At 39.2% G+C, this 20,304-nt stretch overlaps 1 protein-coding gene across 1 annotated transcript; it reads right to left on the reverse strand.

The window, feature by feature from the left end:
• Window positions 1–907: 907 nt before the first annotated feature.
• On the reverse strand, window positions 908–19,175 carry LOC129770415 (polynucleotide 5'-hydroxyl-kinase NOL9). Its single transcript, XM_055773245.1, has 5 exons — window positions 18,939–19,175; window positions 17,784–18,818; window positions 17,234–17,719; window positions 1,266–2,898; window positions 908–1,199 (listed from the first exon to the last, which is right to left on the reverse strand). Exons 2-5 carry the CDS (start codon window positions 18,804–18,806, stop codon window positions 1,021–1,023), a joined length of 3,321 nt encoding a protein of 1,106 aa, XP_055629220.1. The 5' UTR covers window positions 18,807–18,818; window positions 18,939–19,175; the 3' UTR covers window positions 908–1,020.
• Between the last annotated feature and the right edge of the window lie 1,129 nt (window positions 19,176–20,304).

The raw sequence follows: 20,304 nt of genomic DNA on the forward strand, positions 1-20,304 counted from the left end.
CAAAAATGGAAGTACAAGTGACGAACCAGCCAAATGAGTTGAAAATTACTATAATACAGATAAAAAAAAGTCTATTCAAAGTTTCGAAAACGAGAGCGTTATTCGAAGAAATTCAAAATCAAAATACAACAAACATCGTAACGTAATCCTACGTCAACTATGTGGTTCGAATACAACCCTACAACTTTCTTGGCAAAAAAACAAATAAAAAAAGATTTTTTCTCCAAAAAAATAGGAATGTCCACGTAGACAAAGAGGGGAGGGGTATAAGAAATGTCCACGCTTGTTCACGGAGGAGGGGGAGTCTAGAATCGTACTTTTTCTGTCCACGTGGTATGTGGACAGCCCCAAAATCTTCGCAACGTGAAATTTCTTGGTTTAATTGATTTTTCTCTTGATTTTGTTGTTATATGCTTACCTTTGCAAAGACGTCATTATTTGCATGCACCTTTCTTGAGCCGGACACAGAGTTTGCCCGACCGTAAAGTACATTCGCTGGTTGTTGTATTTTATCAATAGTGGACTTGTTTGGAATCATAGTGCGAATTCGAGTTCAATATGTAAACAGACATGGGGGTAAATGGAATTGATTGACAAATAAAGAATATGTTGTAGTGAATTTTCAAATTATTTTGGAATTTTGACGCAAATATGCAAATATGCTCACACTGAAATGCATATAAATCAGCTAAAAAAATTAAATCGACGATAACTTCGTCAACTATGCTTCTTTTCATAAACCGCACAAAAAAATCCTGTACATAAATGGTGAACACATATTACACTAACCATCCAGTAGATCTGGAATAACTCAAAAGTTGTTCTTTAAACAAGGGAAAATAGTTACAAGAGAAAGAACTGTAAACAGTGCAAAGGCTTTCGAAAACCTCACAAAATAGAGCTGATGTCAAATAACAATAATGAAATATATTTAATTTTCTTCAAATAAATGGAAAACAACCTACATACGGATAAATACACTCATCCCACAAATACAGGATTACACACAGTCTAATGGCGTTACTCCACATTATACACGTAAGGAATACTTCCCTGGATCCGTGCACTCTGCTGCAGGAATACAGCATTCGGTAAACTGCTGCTACAGATGGCCAGCACCGTCATTTCGGCTAGCACTTCGCCAGGGAGTGACTGCAGCAGGTAAACATTATTTTTCTTATCCACACCTCGAACGATTCCTGAGCAAACAAAAATATGTTATTAGATCACCTTCAAATTAAATGAAAAAAAACTCCAAAACTTACCTATGCCCAAGCACTCGTACATTGTGCCATCCGTCTTCCGACAAAGGTAAACCAACGTAGCGTTCAGCACCGATGGTAGCTGATCTTCGCTGAGGCTTTGATCCTCCCTGGTGATGAGCACCTGCAGTTTGCTGAGCGGCGCACAAAACGGTCTCACTTCGTTGAACCATTCCGCGGAGCAGTCGTCCAGGATATTCGCTAGATGTGCGAGTAGCATCAAATTACGACGTTTGGGAGCATCCAGCGTGAACCCTTTCCTGGGATAGCACACATTCAGCTGGTGATGTCGGAAGCTAACTTTGCGTTGAGAAAATTCTTGTACCTCGCTTCTGAGAATGTTGAAATTATACTGGTTGACAAAGCTCGAGCTTAGTTCGTTCTGGAAGTTCGGTATAGCGGACTGCCTGTTCGTCGCCACGAGTTGGACAACATCTGTGGGGTTTAGCATCTGCAGGACAGCGGACATCATCTCTTCGCCGAAACCTGTCACGTAGCCCATTGTGTTCACTATCCAGGGAATGTTAGCCAATTCATTTTTGTTCTGCTGGCAGTACAGAATCAGCTGCCGGACGTTTTGTATGTAGAAAATAGGCGACGAAACCACATCGAGACTTCCAAACAGCCATGCCTTCATCGGCGCTGTCGGTTCAAATGTGGCCACTCCTAGCAATGGCTTATTGATAATTGTAACACTGATTGTTTCCGGAATGTACTGCAGCGGTTGACCAATATCGAGATCGATTAAAACTACCTTTTTAAATTTGCCGACGTTTTTGTTGATAAGATACTGGCAGAGCGTCGATTTTCCGGCGCCTTTTCCACCCATCACCACTACTTTGCTGTTTCTTTTTACTTCAATATTATCCCAAGCGGGATCACATTGATAAAGGGAGGTGCGTTTGTCCACATGTTCCGTAAAGAATTCGGCGTTTAGTAAGCACTCCGTGGGAAAGACGGGACTTCTTCTCAAATCCTCCAGCTTTGGGAAGAGTGTTTCCTGGGGCAGATATTTTTCCGCAACGAAGATTCTATTGTTGTTACAACCTGCCTGTAGCAGAATCAGTACCGAGTTCGCCGGATCGAACGTATCTTCCAGCTCTTTCAAATCAATGTTTTGAAAATGCTTCTCTAAGCGTGTCAGAATACCTTCCATAATGTCACTAGAGAACGTCTCCTCTTCAGGATGAGGATTCAAATTCAGACAGTGATAGCCACGGACAGCATATACATTTTTGCATTCTCCTCGTCTCAACCGGTAGCCCATAACTTCAACGCTACCGATCATTGGTTGAATCGTAAGGTGGCCACTGAAATGTAATGGACCTTTGAGCACCAGCAACGACATACGCTTATCGATCGCATCGTAGAACTTGTAGGCGCTACTTTTTGCAGTGTCTGCGTATTCTATTTCATCTTCTATTTCGGCATCGCAAGTGGCCTCAACTGGATTCAAGTTATTCTGACTGAGTGATAGATCGCAGAGGTTGCGAGCTGAAACGAAGGTTTCTGTTTCGGCGAGTTCAATCTCCTCCAAGGGTTCGGAAGGCATAATGTTGGGAGACGGAACATTTTCTTTGATTGGAGACTCTATTTTCGAGGCTGGTGGTTTGAAAGATGAGGTCTTTGGAGATTCCTGTAAAAATGAAAAGTGAACGGATGAGGGGTTAATATTTTGATGACTTATGGTTGCCTCTGAAGATAATAATCTGTTATTAGCAACTTCTTTCTTTTCTCTGGCTTTAGTTTTAACGTATGATAACGTATTTTGGAAACATGAAAAACGAAAAATTGTCCAATTTCGAACACCTCTTGTTCAACCATTTCCTGATGGATTTGGCATCAATCGATATGGGCCATAACAATTTATTACAATGAATAAAATTTTATATTTTATGGAATTAACTATCAAACAATTCAAAAATGTCAAGCACTATCTAACGCTTGCATTAAAAAAGTGCAAATTTGACCAATTTTTCATGTGTGTACCTTAACCTGGTGATAAGACTACTTATGCATTTGTCAATCATAGTTAATCCACGAATTTTCACACAAAGCTTGACAACGCTATTTGTTGAACTGCGGAAGTTATAGCAAAAACAGTAAAGCAAATGCGCTCGATGTTTTATGCGTACTGGGAGCTCCATCCTATTGCGAAGAAAGTGTACATCGTCAAGTATTTTGAGTCGGGGGTCTCCGTAGCCACATTGGTTGCGCGTTCGCTTAGTAAGTGATCGATCGTGAGTTCAAAACTCAGGGCCCTTATTGACCATCTTTGTGTTGTTACAGAATAACTACGTCTACGCAACAATCATCAGCGATGGAGATCGATCCACGGTCGAAATAAGATCGATTCATCCATACAACTGCTCTGCTCTTGCAAGACACATCGGTCTGCTGTTCTATAAATAACTCAACAATGATCAATCAACTGTCTCCGCTGTCCGGTCTAACTTGGAAAATGGAAGAACAGAAGAAAACTCTTACGCCTAAATGGCTACTGTGTAATGTGCTAATTATAGATATAATAAACATGTGACATGTACACGATTAAAATTTGGCTCTGTTACAGCTAAAATGCTAATGAGCCTAAATTAAACAAAAGGGAAAAAAAAGTATTTTGAGTCTGCCGGATGCGCCCGTTCCGGTATCTATAATATCCATACACCCATACCTCGCTATACGGCCGCTCTTTAATTAATCTTCAATTAAGGCACGTTTTGGATTTACAGCCTAAAATTCGATTAACGGCAAAAAAAACTTTTTTCAATTCGATTTCTCGATTTTTTGAAAACAAATTCCAGTTTTCCTTCGAGCGTAAAATTTTTTTCAAAAAAAAAACGAGCCAAACAAGCTAATTGGCTTTGTTTTGTTATCGCGATCGTCTGAATCGGTGAGGTAGTTCAAAAGTTATGAATTTCTGAAAAAAAATTTTTTTTGAAAAAAAATAGATTTCTCGGACCACCCTAAAATGGAAACGGCCAACTTTATAAAAAAAATAGAAAAATACGAGTCCAATATAATAATAATATGTAATTGCTGTATACATAAACATCCCCCCTTGGGTGATTTTTCGATTTTCAAAAAACTCAAACTTTGACCGCTTTGCGCCACTCTCCCTTAAGTCCGATTAAGCTGAAATTTGGCATAGGGTGTTTTTTCGAGGTGGTGAACATTTTATATAGGGTAGCTTTTTGAAATTTTAGGGTCGATTTTTTTCCATACATTCATTGGCACCCTAGAGTACAGCCATTCCATGCCAAACCGATATAGTTGTTCTCCAATTTTCGTCAAAAGCGATAATTTTGTTCTTTATCGCAAAATATTGAACCCATATTTTTTTATTTTTTCATTAGGGTGCCAAAAAATTCGTTCGAAAAATCTTTTTTTTTCATTTATTCCAAAATGACTTTTTTGAAAACATTATAACTTTTGAACCACTGAACCGATTTTAATGTTCGACATATCAAATTGAAGCCAATGAGTTATTTATTAAGAAATACTGAACTCGCGAAAATGGGTTTTATTTTGATTGGAGTCGTTTTTAATTGTTTTCATGGCTTTGGACTAGAGGGCGCCATATATTTTTTTATTTTTTTCTTGAAAGCTGAGGATTTTTTACATAACATATCTCGATATCAGAGAGGTTTTTTTTCCTTAAAAAATTCAAAATTCAAAAATTAACCTATGGATGGGTTATACTTATGATATAACCGCAAGGTTGACGTAGGACTGCCGTTGGCTTGGTAATCATTTGTGTTTCTTCAATAATCGCACCTCGAATGTTTCTCATTGGATACGATGTCGCCGCTGCGCAGAGCTATCTTTTGTGTGTATTGATTAAATTCAATCATCAATTGCAAACAAATCCCATTTTTGATTAACGATCAGCTGCATCCAAATAGGAAGTATCCCGCGTCGGGCACACGTACTGCCCATTGAAGACTGCAACATCGCAATTATGAGAACACTTGTAATACTAACCTCGAGCCAACCGCGAGTAATCGGTTACATTTTACTGACATAGATAACATAAGAAAAAATTGTCAAAATATTGAACTCCCGGCCGCTCAAGCTAACGCCGTATGAGCCTTGATAAAAATATATATTTTGGATAAAAAAAATCCCAATTTCGGTCACTTCATGCATTACGGTAGTAGTTAACGCAGCAAAAAGTTATCAACATTTGCCTAACCATCAAACGGTATGCGTAGAAGTTCAATGAGCTGGCGACATGAAGGGATATCTTTCAAGCAGTCTTGAATAACCGAGCTAAAGCGCTGCATTTGAACCCGCTTTTGTAAGTCTTGTAAGTTTGTAAGTGTAAGTTCAAAATTTTCAGTTTTATCGTGTTTGGTATCAAAATGCATGTTTTCGGATACGCAGAGTTCATAAGAAAAAAAATAAGAAAAAACATAGCACCCTTGGTCCCGAGACTATGAAAACAATAAAAAACGAATACAATCAATAATAACGAGAACAGATTTCGAATTTTCTGCAGGTGTAGTGTTTTTTTTCAAAAAGACCATTGGCATTGGTGATTGGCTTTAATTTGATATGTCGATCATCTGAATCGGTTTAGTAGTTCAAAAGTTATGAATTTTTGAAAAAAGTCATTTTTTGAAAAAAGAGGAAAAAGTTGATTTTTCGGACAACCCTAAAATAGAAATGGTCACCCTACTGAAAAAATGAAAAAAATATGGGTCTTATGTTTTGCGATAAAGAACAAAACTACCACTTTTCACAAAAATCTGAGAACCACTATATTGGTTTGGCATGGAATGGCTGATTTCGGGTAAATATTGAGAAAAAACTAAAAGGGGGGATTTCGGGTGAAAAACTCAAGTGCTGAGTGATAAAAGACACTTTATGGAACACTTTCATTAAAAAAGTTTTACGGGGAAATGCGGGGCAAGTTTCATAAGTCCATCCGAAGCAAAATTAAACTTCCAAAATAGTACTTACTTTGTGTGGAGTTAGCACATACTACAACCAACCGAATTTTGAAACTGACAACAAATTCAAATTCTCCGTTAAAAATGCTTCAAGAAACATAATGAGCCAAAAAAAAATGTTTAAAAACTTCACCAGAACACATGTTAGAAAAACACACGCGAAATAGGGGCACCGGCGAGCATGCGAAACTAGTATCTTATCGCGTTGCCAAAGCAATGATGCGAGCGTGGAATGGGGTTAAACACGTGATCCTAGGTGCCTTGAACATCCTAGAATAAGGGACTGTAGGATTTTTGTGTTTTTATGCAACTTCATTTTTTGGGTTTTAACCGCCTAAATTTTCTCAGGGACCACTGTGCGCTGTCCTCCTGCACACCGCCGAAGATGGTTCTTAACATCGTCGTTCAAAGACTCCGAGTGTTATAACAGTGAAAAATTCGAATTTCGTTATTTGTGTTGGAGTATCAAAAATTACTCTGTTTTGAGGAGGCTGAATTAAAACATAATAAAGATGAAGAAAACATATTTTTTGGAGTTTTTTCATTCAATCATACCCTCTCCTTCAAATAAAGTCTGAAAAATACCCAATGGCAACATTAAAGAGAAGTTCAATTTTCGGTCTGTGACACCGTGCGCGAGTATACGTGTTATGATTTTGCACGCGAGTACAGGAGGGTTAAAGCTACTAAAACTTAAATTATAGACCCATTAAACGTAAAAATAATAATTGTATTGATATCAACATGGCTATCCAACTCTTGACGAGTGAAGTTCAGTGTCGGTATTGTGCGTTGCCACTTTTGCTATTGTACTATCGGTACGAGTGAATCGTGTACGAGTGAAGGTCATTGCTGTCCGCTTTCGACCTGACCTTTCGTTAAGTGGAACGAAGGAACAAAGGAACCAGCGCTCTTGCAGCGAGCCGGATTGCGGCTGTTGAACTGATTCGGCATAACGGGATCGACATCGCGTGACTGTCGCAAACGGGATTCATCACCACGTGGCTCCGTAAGCTATTCTTGCGCTATTGTGTTGTCTCCGTAGCGCGTAGCCTCTGTCTCTCCCTGATTAGGGCAGTAGAGCGCATTATTGGAACAACTTTTATATTAAGGTACACATATTTATTATTAATATTATTATTCAATTCATTTGTTCATTGTTTAATATTATTATCAATTATCATATTTTTTTTTGCAATTTTTTTTGAGATTATTGTTAAAATCAATAATAAATTAAAAATAAGACAGAAATCTTTGTAAAATGGAGTATAGTGGAGGATCTCCAGAGATGGAGATCTCCGATAATGAATCTCATACAAGATCTGGGAAAAAACATAAACGAGTCCCTCATAAGGAAGATAATTCTTCTGGGGACGAATCCGCTCATCCTACCAAGCCCCCCTCTAAGAAAATTACAAGCCTCCCTTCTCAACCCACTGTTACTTCCACTCCCCCTCTCCCATCATCGATTTCGCTTCCCCCTTCTGATGCTTCCGATCCAACCCAATCCTCGTCCTCGTCCTCGTCCTCATCCTCATCCTCATCCTCGTCCTCGTCCTCGTCTTCCCCCTCTGTTGTCTCCGCTCCACGTGTCAGAGTTTATCCAGAAGATGCACCTGGAACTGGCCCGTGGGTTGTTTTCCTCCGGCCAAAACCGAAAGGAAAAAACCTTAACGTGATTCAGATCATGAAAGATCTGGCCAGATACACTTCTGTATCTGAAATTCGCAGGGTTAGACCGAACAAATTGCGAGTTGTCGTGAATGACCGGAAACACGCAAACGAGATTGTTGCTGATCAACATTTCACTCTCGAATATCGAACATTTATACCCTCCCATAACGTAGAAATTGAGGGGGTGATAACTGAAACGGGTCTGACGAGCGAACAAATAAATGCAGAAGGAAAAGGCAAGTTCAAGAAGCTCCCCTCAATGGAAGTGAAAATCTTGGACTGTCGCCAACTCGGGAAACTTTCCCATGATAGGGACCAAACTAAATTTACGCCGTCCGACTCGTTTCGAGTCACCTTTGCTGGTGCCGCCCTCCCTGACTACGTTATGGTGGACAAATTGAGACTACCTGTGCGACTCTTCGTGCCAAAGCCCATGACTTGCAATAAATGCAAGTCAGTTGGTCACACTTCGGATTATTGTGCCAACAAGGAGCGCTGTGCCACTTGCGGAGAGCAACATGAGGGGAAATCCTGCAGTGCGACTGAGCATAAATGTCCATATTGCGGGGGATCCCCACACGAGCTCTCAGTTTGTGAAACTTACAAGAGTCGCTGGGAGAAACAGAAGCGCTCTTTAAAGGAACGCTCGAAGCGCACATTTACGGAAATTTTAAAGGGCGCTTCGCCACTGACCCAACAACAAGAACAACCAATCTCAACACACAATACCTTTTCCACGTTGCCAGTTGATGAAATGGAAGCGGACACAGCTAGCGGGGGCACACCGTTTATTTTCAAAGGGAATCCCCGGCGCAAAAATGTGACCACTCCCAAAGTTCAAGAACAAGTCCCCACGGTTATATCCTCTGTTAGCTTGCCTAAAAAATCGAGTGCAGCGGACAAGCAAAACCAGGTTCCTCCTGGCTTCCGTGGGAATATTTCATCTTCGAACGACCCAGCACTCGAGGGGACATCAAAAACCCCAACTGTCCCTATTTTTCCGTCCAGTTCAACTTCCCAATCGGGATTTATAAAGTTGTCTGACCTTTTGGATCAAATCTTCAAGTGTTTTAATGTTTCCGACTCCATCAGAACCATTGTCATCTCAATGCTTCCAGTATTAAAGACAATTTTGCAACAATTGATGCAAACATGGCCCCTCCTTGCAATGATTATCTCTCTTGATGTCTAATTCAAATAGAGAGGTCGGAGATATCACTGTTTTACAGTGGAATTGTCGTAGTCTTATCCCTAAATTGGATACATTCAAATTTTTAATTCATAAGTTCAATTGTGATGTTTTTGCTCTGTCCGAAACTTGGCTTTCTTCGCGAGATGATATCTCTTTCCACGATTTTAATATTATACGCTTGGACCGTGATGATAGATACGGAGGGGTGCTTTTGGGGATCAATAAGTGCCACTCATTTTTTAGAATTGACCTTCCACCTATTGGAGGGATCGAAGCTGTTGCTTGTCATGCAAACATCAGAGGCAAAGACCTCTGTATTGTCAGCTTGTATTGGCCTCCGAGAGCTGCGGTTAGCCGCAAACAACTTGATGACATGTGCTCACTCCTTCCTGAGCCACGATTGATCTTGGGAGACTTCAACTCTCACGGAACTGCCTGGGGGGAACAGTACGACGACAATCGTTCATTGTTGATATATGACCTTTGTAACAGCTTCAATATGACCGTTTTGAACACTGGGGAAACAACACGTGTACCTAAACCTCCTGCTAACCCAAGTGCTCTTGACCTCTCGCTTTGCTCGAATTCACTATCGTTAGATTGCAAGTGGAATGTAATCCAGGACCCCAACGGTAGTGATCACTTGCCAATCAAAATTTCCATCACCATTGGGTCGAATTCTTCTGAATCTATAAACATGGCATATGACCTCACAAGACACATTGACTGGAAAAAATATGCAGACGCGATTACTCTAGCCATCAATTCCAGAGATGGTTTACCTCCATTGGAGGAGTATAACTTCCTTTCTCGTTTGATCTATGACAGCGCGGTTCGCGCTCAAACGAAACCCATCCCAGGTTCCACCATTTCCCGAAGGCCTCCCAATCTATGGTGGGATAGCCAATGTTCCAAGCTTTATGTAGAAAAATCTAATGCATTTAAAGCTTTTCGGAAACGTGGAACCCCTGACAATTTTCAAACGTATTTAGCCCTTGAAGATCAATTTAAAAACTTGATCAAAGGGAAAAAACGTGCTTATTGGCGAAATTTCGTGGGAGGTTTGTCACGAGAAACGTCAATGAAAAAATTATGGAAAGTGGCTCGAAACATGAGAAATCGCTCTTCAACGAATGAAAGCGAAGAATATTCACATCGATGGATTTTTAATTTTGCACGGAAGGTTTGTCCTGATTCCGCTCCTGTCCAAAAAATTGTTCGAGATATACCACAAGGTAGGTGCGATCTTGATTCCGAGTTTTCGATGGTAGAATTCTCTCTTGCTCTCCTTTCATGTAACAATTCTGCTCCGGGATCGGATAGAATTAAGTTCAACTTGTTGAAAAACCTCCCTGATGTGGCGAAACATCGCTTGTTGAATTTATTCAATCGGTTTCTGGAGAATAATATTGTTCCAGATGATTGGAGACAAGTACGAGTTATAGCTATTCAAAAACCCGGAAAACCCGCGTCCGACTTCAATTCGTACCGCCCAATAGCAATGCTGTCTTGTATACGGAAATTGTTGGAGAAAATGATCTTTTTTCGCCTTGATCGATGGGTTGAAACGAATGGCCTACTCTCAGATACACAATATGGGTTCCGCAGGGGCAAGGGGACGAATGATTGTCTTGCGTTGCTTTCTTCAGAAATTCAAATGGCTTACGCCGAAAAAAAAAACAAATGGCTTCAGTATTCTTGGACATAAAGGGGGCCTTCGATTCTGTTTCAATAGAGGTTTTGTCGGACAAATCACACTCTCGGGATCTGCCGCCTCTATTGAATAATATGTTATATAACTTGCTTTGTGAGAAACATTTGAACTTTTCTCACGGAGATTCGGCAGTAAGTCGGGTCTCTTACATGGGCCTCCCCCAGGGCTCATGTTTAAGCCCCCTTTTGTACAACTTCTATGTAAGCGACATCGACAATTGCCTTACACAAAATTGCAGCCTAAGACAACTTGCAGATGATGGAGTGGTGTCTGTCGTAGGATCAAACGAATCCGACCTGCAAGGACCCTTACAAGATACTTTGAACAATTTTTCAACCTGGGCCATTGGGCTAGGGATCGAATTCTCCACGGAGAAAACAGAGATGGTGCTTTTTTCTAGGAAGCATAGACCAGCAAAACCAAAGCTTCAACTTTTGGGTAAACCGATCACTCATGCTATGTCATTTAAGTATCTTGGGGTCTGGTTCGACTCCAAATGTACTTGGGGGGCCCATATTAGGTATCTGAGTAAAAAATGCCAACAAAGAATAAACTTTCTCCGTACAATTACCGGCACCTGGTGGGGAGCCCATCCCGAAGATCTTATAATGTTGTATCGAACAACTATTCTCTCAGTGATGGAGTATGGCAGTTTCTGTTTTCAATCAGCTGCCAAAACACACCTCATTAAACTCGAGCGAATTCAGTATCTTTGTCTTCGTATCGCGTTGGGATGTATGCCCTCAACGCATACCATGAGTCTCGAGGTTTTGGCAGGCCTACTCCCACTAAAAGATCGCTTCAAATTATTATCTCTTCGGTTCTTCATCCGGTGTAAGGTCATGAACCCATTGGTGATCGGAAATTTTGAGCAGCTGATCGAGCAAAATTTTCACTCCGGATTCATGAGTTCATATCATGAATTCATCTCCATGCAGGTTGATCCTTCTTCGTATATTCCCAACCGTGTTTGTTTCCCTGACTACATCAATTCCTCTGTGCATTTTGATCTGTCCATGAAGCAAGATATCCATGGATATTCAGATTACCAACGATCGAGGATCGCTCCAACGATCTTCGATGAAATGGGGGTATCAATTGTGATAATATGTACTTTACTGATGGGTCCACTATAAACGAGTCCACAGGATTTGGAGTGTTCAACGAATTTTTTAGCACCTCACACAGTCTTCAGAATCCTTGCTCAGTGTATATTGCTGAATTGGCAGCAATACACTGGGCGCTGGACAGCGTCGCCTCACGACCTGTTGAACACTATTACATTGTAACGGATAGTCTTAGCTCTGTCGAAGCTATCCGTTCAGTGAGGCCGGAAAAGCACTCGCCGTACTTCCTTGAGAGAATACGAGAAATTTTGAGTGCTTTATCCAGACGCTGTTATGTCATTACCTTTATCTGGGTCCCTTCACATTGCTCCATTCCGGGTAATGAGAGGGCTGACTCATTAGCAAAGGTAGGTGCAATTGAAGGCGATATTTATCAGCGTCAAATCGCCTTCAATGAATTTTATTCTTTAGTCCGCAAAAATACCATCGCTAACTGGCAACGCAAGTGGAATGAAGATGAATTGGGCCGGTGGTTTCACTCGATTATCCCTAAGGTTAGCCTCAAACCGTGGTTCAAAAGTCTAGACTTGAGTCGGGACTTTATTCGCACCTTCTCCCGACTCATGTCCAATCACTGTTCGTTAGATGCACTACTCTTTCGTTTCAATCTTGCCAGCAGCAATCTCTGCGTTTGTGGCCAAGGTTATCACGACATCGAGCACATTGTTTGGTCGTGCGAGGTGTATCTGGTCGCCAGATCGAATTTAGAAAACTCCCTTCGGGCCCGAGGAAGACAGCCCAATGTGCCGGTGAGAGATGTGTTGGCTCGGTTAGACCTTGATTACATGTCCCATATATATGTTTTCCTTAAAGCTATAGATCTTCGTGTGTGACAATCCTACATCCTTATACCATTCTTTCCTTCCTTTGCGGGTAATTCGTCCCCTTGCTATAAATAGTAGAATAAGTTGAAATGTAAATACACTATAGATATACGAATAGATTTAAGAAATGAGTGTTCATCAACATTGTTACAATTTCCTTATATCCCATCCTTCTCCTAAAAATATGTCACCCTCCTAAACTCGAGTACACCGCGAGTAATCGGTTTTCCACCTTACTAACCATAGATGTAAGAAAATTGTTTATATATATATAGTTTTAAAATTATATTTAAGAATTCGGCTCCTTTAAACTTAAGTAACTGAGCCTGTAAAAATAAACGAAATAAAAAAAAAATGGATATCAACACAATTTTATTCTATAGGGGCTGTCCACATACCACGTGGACAGAAAAAGCACGGTTTTAGACTCCCCCTCCTCCTCCGTGGACAAGCGTGGACATTTTCATACCCCTACCCCCCTTTGTCCACGTGGACATTTTTCCTTTTTTAATTAAAATAATTGAGGAAATAACTGATTTGCGCCTAATTTCCATTTTAATTCAATTTAAGTTGTTTTTATTTCAAATTTTACTTGCTGTACCCTGTACCTGCTTTGTTGTGGCCCATTGGGGTTGTATGATAGAGAAATGAGTGGCATAACAAAGCACATGTTTCTTGTGAGTTTAATTTTGAAACATTTGTGAGTATACAATATTTTTTGTTTTTTCCATTATCAGGGAAGATATAAAGGCTATTTGGTTTGCTAACACGGAAACACGCAATGTAAAGTTAACTAGGTGAGGAACAATCCGCATCTGAATATAAACTACACAACTTCAAAGATTTATTTTGAGCTTTGCTAATTGAGATTGCAAGCTCCAATCGAATAGAAATAAATGGATTTAAAATCATTTTCAAATGTATAGTTCACGATTTTCTAAACACTTGCAAAAAAAAAATGTGTTGATATCACATAGACGCCAGTCATAATCCAGTCAACTTGAGAATTTTGCTTTCATTTGATTCATATGGAATTCCAGTAGAACCTTTTACTACAGAGATATTCTCAATCGAATGAAAAGTTATCCTTTCATTTTGGATTATGAATATTTAATGACATAACGATTGCACAACAAATCGAAGGGGAAATATGGAAACTATAAAATGTTCTATACAAGATCCAGTTATTGCTTTGACAAATGCATTGTTTCATTTGTCAATTGCATTGTTACACTGTTACAGTGTTAAGTGTGATTCACATGAAATAATTCACATAAAACGTCACGTTGCGTCAATTATTCTTCCAAGCAGTTCTTATGCAAACATTCACATACACCGCCAACAGCAACTTTGACTTGCCGTTGCTGGTGTATGTGAATGCTTCAATAGTAGAAGAATAATTAACGCAACATGACGTGACGTGGATGTTGTATGTGAATCGCACTTAAAGGTGAATCGGAAATCCACGTCACGTTCACGTCACGTTACGTCACGTTACGTCAATTATTCATCCATGCAATTCTTATGGAATCATTCACATACACCAGCAACGGCAAGTCGAATTTTCCGTTGCCGATGTATGTGAATGCTTTCATAAGAATTGCATGGGAGAATAATTGACGTAACATGACGTGACGGAACGTGAACATGAACGTGACGTGGATGTTGAATGTGAATCGAACTTTAGTCGGTAGCGCAAGTCAAAACCTTTTCGCCATAGTTCGGAGAATTTTCAGAGGGTATTGAAGGTGTTTTAGAATATTTTATTATTTCTCAAATCCCATTCTGCATTGAGTGTCTAGATGACTTTCAAAGTGCATGCGAGGAAAAATGACATCAGACAACTTATGATACATTGATTCCCAACTATGGAATTAAGCTCAAATCTCAACTGTGAAAGTTGAATTTCTCTTGAGACTCATTTTTTGGTCTAAATTGACCTCAATTCAAAATTACGCTACTTAGAAGAAATTAAATTGCATTCATTTGAAAGATGAGAAAATGTTCTGTTGTGGAACATTTTTAATAGTAAAAGATAACAATAGGAATAACATTGTAGTGTCGAGGAAGGAATTGTAGAAGGGTTGGAGAGCTTTAATTTTGTTGATAGAAACAATCAAGTTTATTTTTATAATAATTATAAAAAAATATGAAAACCCTCGAAAAACGACAAATTTTAAGTATTTTTTATCTTCTAAAAGCTATTTCAATCCATCAATTCAAATGTTTTACAACTGCATTATATGCGAAATTTTCGGAAAAAAATAGAATACTGGGTCAAGGTTCGTTTTTTTTTGTTTTTCGAATATAAAAGAGAAAGTTGATTTTTGATTCATCCCCTTAAAGTCAGAAACCACTTTTCTCACATGAAAAAATAAAATTATCCAGATTCTCTCAGGAGGTGATAGACGATATTTGATGAAAAAAAATCCTTCTACGCATATGTTCGAATTTCAACAATGACAGAGTTATAGAACTTTTTTTGTTTCGGACTCTGTTGCCTCAAACCATCAAAATGGACGCCACGGAAGACAATTATGATGCTTTCATTTAAAAGATGAGAAAATTTAGTGCAGGATATAGTATTGGAACACCTCAATTAGTGGGTTTGAATAACATTTTGGAAGTGAAAAACTTAAGAGTTAATAATTTTTAATGTGTTATTATTAATTTTATTCTAAAAATTTATATTAAACTAGATTGTTTCTATCAATTAAATTGAAGCTCTCTAACCGCTCTACAATTTGTTTTTTGACACCCAACTTCTATGCTTCTTAATTTGACTGCAATATCGATATAAACAATTCCTGGTGAAAATTCAAGCAAAATTTTCAAAAATCACGATTTTTACCCTACTGTACATGTAATAGCCACTTAAATTTCACCTCAACGTTGAAAGGTTCTTCTTGAATGGCGTTAACGTTCTCTGTGGAACTTTTGCCGTCTCAACGTATATATTAACTAGCGTCAATTATTGATACTTAGTTAAGATTTCTTAAGCCAAATAACACGCCTTGAATGTATTCCGAGGGACAAGCTCTAGAATACGCGTGACCACAGTGCAAGTCAAAGGAAATTTCATCAACGAAAAATCCCTGTCCAGAACGGGAATCGAACCCGAACACCCGGCATGATAATGTGAGACGCTAACCACTCGGCCACGGGTGCGTTGAAAGGTTACATTTCTCTATGAAATAAGTCATATTTGAAATATATAAAAAATAAATTCAAACTGTACATAATCCAGTCCAAAATTGTATGTAATGGAATCACATATAATCGAGTCAGTATATCATCGAGTCCGACCTGTATTATGATATAAAACCTATATCAGAAAAAAACTGTTCCAGAACCCTTGTAGAAAACTTGATACACTATTAAGGTGAAGGTGGAAGGAAGCCACAAATGGCTGCCACAATGACGCTCATTTCTTTTGTCTCACTCCCTCGCCTCGCCGGTATGCAAAAAAATTCAATAATAACAGTTTGTAGACAATGATCGTTTTCGCACACTTCCATCAAGTAATATCAACCATCAACTCTAATCGATTACTTACAATATATTAAATTTTCATCTGCAATGTATAATGAAAAACGTCGGAAAACTCGGGCAGGTGCTCTAGAAGTTAAATTTTCATTGTTCAAGTTTTCCGCAATGATTTTGTTTGTATTATTGTACAACATTAAAAACTACTACAATGGCTTCGTTCCACCTTCACCTTAAATAGAATATTTATTCTGAACAAAAATTTTAATATTCGTTTATAATTCTTATTTAAAAATTTCTAAAATTCAACGCTTTATTTGCTTCATGTACGCCTATCGTTTCTCTTAATTTTGAATTAGCTTATAAAGAGCCGAATACCCGGCCGCCGGATATCCGTTATCCGGTATCCGGCCAAATCACTATCCGTTTCATCATTGAGAACGAAGGATATAAATGAGTGTAATCGAACTGTCAGGTACGTGAATGAAGATGCTGGGCAGAAATTTCGACGAAGACAAAGAAGATTCCTTCATTATTTAAACATGTAGAGATTAATCAGGTTTGATCAATGATATATTCCGTTACCTTAAAGATTTGCTATCGCTCACATGTTATCGCCTGTTAGACTTACTTAAATAAATATAAGAAACAAAAATCGAAGCTTTGCTTGATGAAGATAAAATGCAATCTGCGACAAGCATCAATTCTTTACGAATAATTTTACCGGCTAGGTACTTGATCGGTCAACGCATATTGATGCAGCTCAACAACAGGCATCATGTTGAATCGTATTTCGTCGATAGGAAGTGACTAATGTGCCCGTCTATTATCAGTGATATTGATGCAACTCTGGGATAAAGTCTTTCACTACGGTTGAGGTACAAACCAAAACATATTATGCAAGTTTTAATACTAAAATATCGATAGTTTACAGTTTTCTGAACCCTGTAATTTACAACTGAAAAAGAAATGAACGGTTCAATAATGAAAATCATTTACCTCTTCTTTCCTCTTTGCCTTTGACAGCATTTCTGGACAATCGATGAGTCTTCCTTCGGGATCATAAATAGGAACCAATTCCGGACAACTACTCTTGTCTTCATCCTCCGTTTGACTTCCAGTCAAACTTGTCGTCGCAGAGAGTACCCTGCCATCGCTGTCACTGGGTAATTCAACAATCTGTGCCGTATCGATATCACTGTTGAATGACACATTATTGTCATCGATTTCGTATATCGTAGCCGTTCCGCGACTTATGAACAAATCGTCATCTTCCGGTGGAACGTACGATTCATCATCTTCGCTATCGTACGAACTATTGTTAAAATAGAAACCGTCCTCTTCTTCGGAATCGGAATCGCTTTCCTCGATAGCAGAAGAATAGAAATCGTCTTCGTCGAGTTCAGAATCGCTTTCTCCGGTATAAGAGTCGATAGAGCATTCATAGTCATCCTCATCAGACGTGTTGTCCATTTCGAACGATATCTGAAATTCACGAAATAAATACAATACATGAAATTTATTTCCCCTCAAACAAATAATTACTTACATCGTCTTCCTCGATAAAGTTATCACCTTCTACCACCTCTTTCTCCAACTCTTCATCATCATCCGAAGATTCGACAAACCCATCCGAATCATCATATTCTAGGGTGACATCATTTTCTTCTTCGACCCAACCGTTTGAGATGGAAGAATTACACTTCTTACTTACATTAGCCGTTTTCGTTGCATTATTGACCTTTTTCTTTTTCCCGACATCATTCGATATTTTCTTATTAGTGTCTCGATTGTTACCATAGTAATCCATTAACTCTTCCAGAGACATTGAGTTACCTTCTTCCTTTTCCAGGCTAAGATCGTCGTCAGATACACTTTCAAAATCCGATGCGTGAGATAAACTGGAACATTCCGTGTTCTCTAGTTCCTCATCATCATCCGATACATCAAGGAAAAATTGATCAATGTAACTATCCGCGTCACTACTATCAGACTCCGATGTACTTCTTTTCGATTTCTTTGAATTTTCTGAACCCCCAGCACGAATTTTACGTTTCTGACCTGGGTATGGCACATTTTTGGATGTTTTCTGTTCTTGTTTAGGCAGTTCTTTATTAGCTTTCATGTTTTCTGGAATCTGACTTTTAGTAACATTCTGCTTGTCCATTCTCGATTTGGACACCTGCTTCGATGACGGTGATACTTTTTTAACAATAGTCTTTTTCGATGTATACTTTGGAGCTTCCGTATCAACGTTTCTATCATTCTCTACCACTCGATTATTTGTAGCTTGCTGTTTGTGCTTGTTTTCATTAGTTTTTCCGGAATTCAAATGTTTTCCGTAGACTTTACCCGATTGCTGCTTCGCGGGGGAATACAGTTCTTCTTTGAGGTTTCGTGGATCCAGCGTGGTTTCATCTTTCTGTGCGTATTTCTGCGTTCCAGCAGCCACATTCTTTTGGTTCGAATTTCGTGCCTGCTTTCTACCACGCTGATGCCAACCATTGCCACTGCCAGCATTACCGTTGAAGCTTTTGCTTCTCGATGAAGATTCTTTTCGCGACTTGTTCATTCTTGAGTTTTCCTGTCGAACAAAAACCGGCAATAATTCAACGGTAAACCATACGCAATATAATGCAGGCAGGTTATGTTACGCCGGTTACTCGGGCACCACGCAAATAAACTGCAGATTGACGCAACTTACCGATTTCCTGTAGCTAAAACATTGACGAAACTCTTAGCAGTAAAACGTCGTTCACTACTCAAAATCGAAAATTATTAAAAGAGAGCTATCTTTTGCTATGGACCAAACAGCTCGTGAAATCAAAACATTTTGAAATGACTTTCCAACACGTGAAAATGACAATAGCCTCCTGCGATGAACACATGGATGCCAGGTGATTTTTTCAAATACGAGAAAACATCTTAAAATATCTGCACAATCATGTTGGAGGAATCGTGCTTTTTTTGTCCACATACCACGTGGACAGAAAAAGCACGATTTTAGGCTCGCCCTCCCCCTCCGTAGACAAGCGTGGACATTTTCATACCCCTACCCCCTTTGTCCACGTGAAATTTTTTGTCTTTTGACGTAGAACTATGTCTTTCATTAAGGGTGCCAAATCAGAAAACAGGTCACATTTTTATGAAATAAAGTAAACGTTAATAACATTTTCTGCTTTGGGAGTTCGGCTCCTTTAAACCTATGTAACTGAGCCTGTAAAAATAAACGATTTAAATAAAAAAAAAATAAAAACATTTTCTGCCGCGATCGGTTTTTGACGATTTACATACCAAACGAATTGGAAATTTCCTAAGATTTGTTTGATATTCTATACATCACAATTCCCTGGTGTGTAAATGGTTAAAATTCATGAAAATTATAAGCGTTTTCATTTTCCCATACATTTGTTCTGCTGATTTGTGTGCTTTCCCGAACAGAGCTGTCAATAACGATTAATTTATCGACGAGCAATGAAGAGAAAATCGCAAGATTTCAAGTCTCCGTGAACAAAGGAAAGAACGAAGAACGAAAGGGAATATTTGCCTAGAGTATAAACAGTGGATCTCGCTGAGGCAAACTTTCAGTCTCGTTCTGTTTTCAATGCAATGAACATCGCTTGTTCTTCCTTGTTTTGCGTCATCACATGCGTCGTCACATGCCTTCGTTTCGGGTTGAGCTGTGGACGCGACCAAGTTATTCATTCGTTGATGTCTCTGGCATTGCAATCATTGCATCAAACTGACGCCATTACATTAAGGTTCTGAGCTACACAATTGTGTGGGGAAGCATCAAGCAAGGTCGGCTCGACAAGAAAATAAATGTTCTGGAATTTGGTATGTGATTTAGTTTCGCATGGCGGTAGCAGAACTTTCTCCACTAAGGATGACAGCTGCGCTTATCTTGAGCATGGAAAGGTAGTGCAACTTTTTTCGAGGCCAGTAATATTAACAGAAGCATTTCTATTGAGAATAGCGCAAAATGATGAGTAGTGTTTATATTCCTAGTAACCTTAAGCAACCGATGTATGGCTCTGCATGCATGCTATGACGAACGCTTGTTTGGCGAT

This window comes from Toxorhynchites rutilus, chromosome 2, assembly GCF_029784135.1.
Source record: "Toxorhynchites rutilus septentrionalis strain SRP chromosome 2, ASM2978413v1, whole genome shotgun sequence".
NCBI lineage: Eukaryota > Metazoa > Arthropoda > Insecta > Diptera > Culicidae > Toxorhynchites > Toxorhynchites rutilus.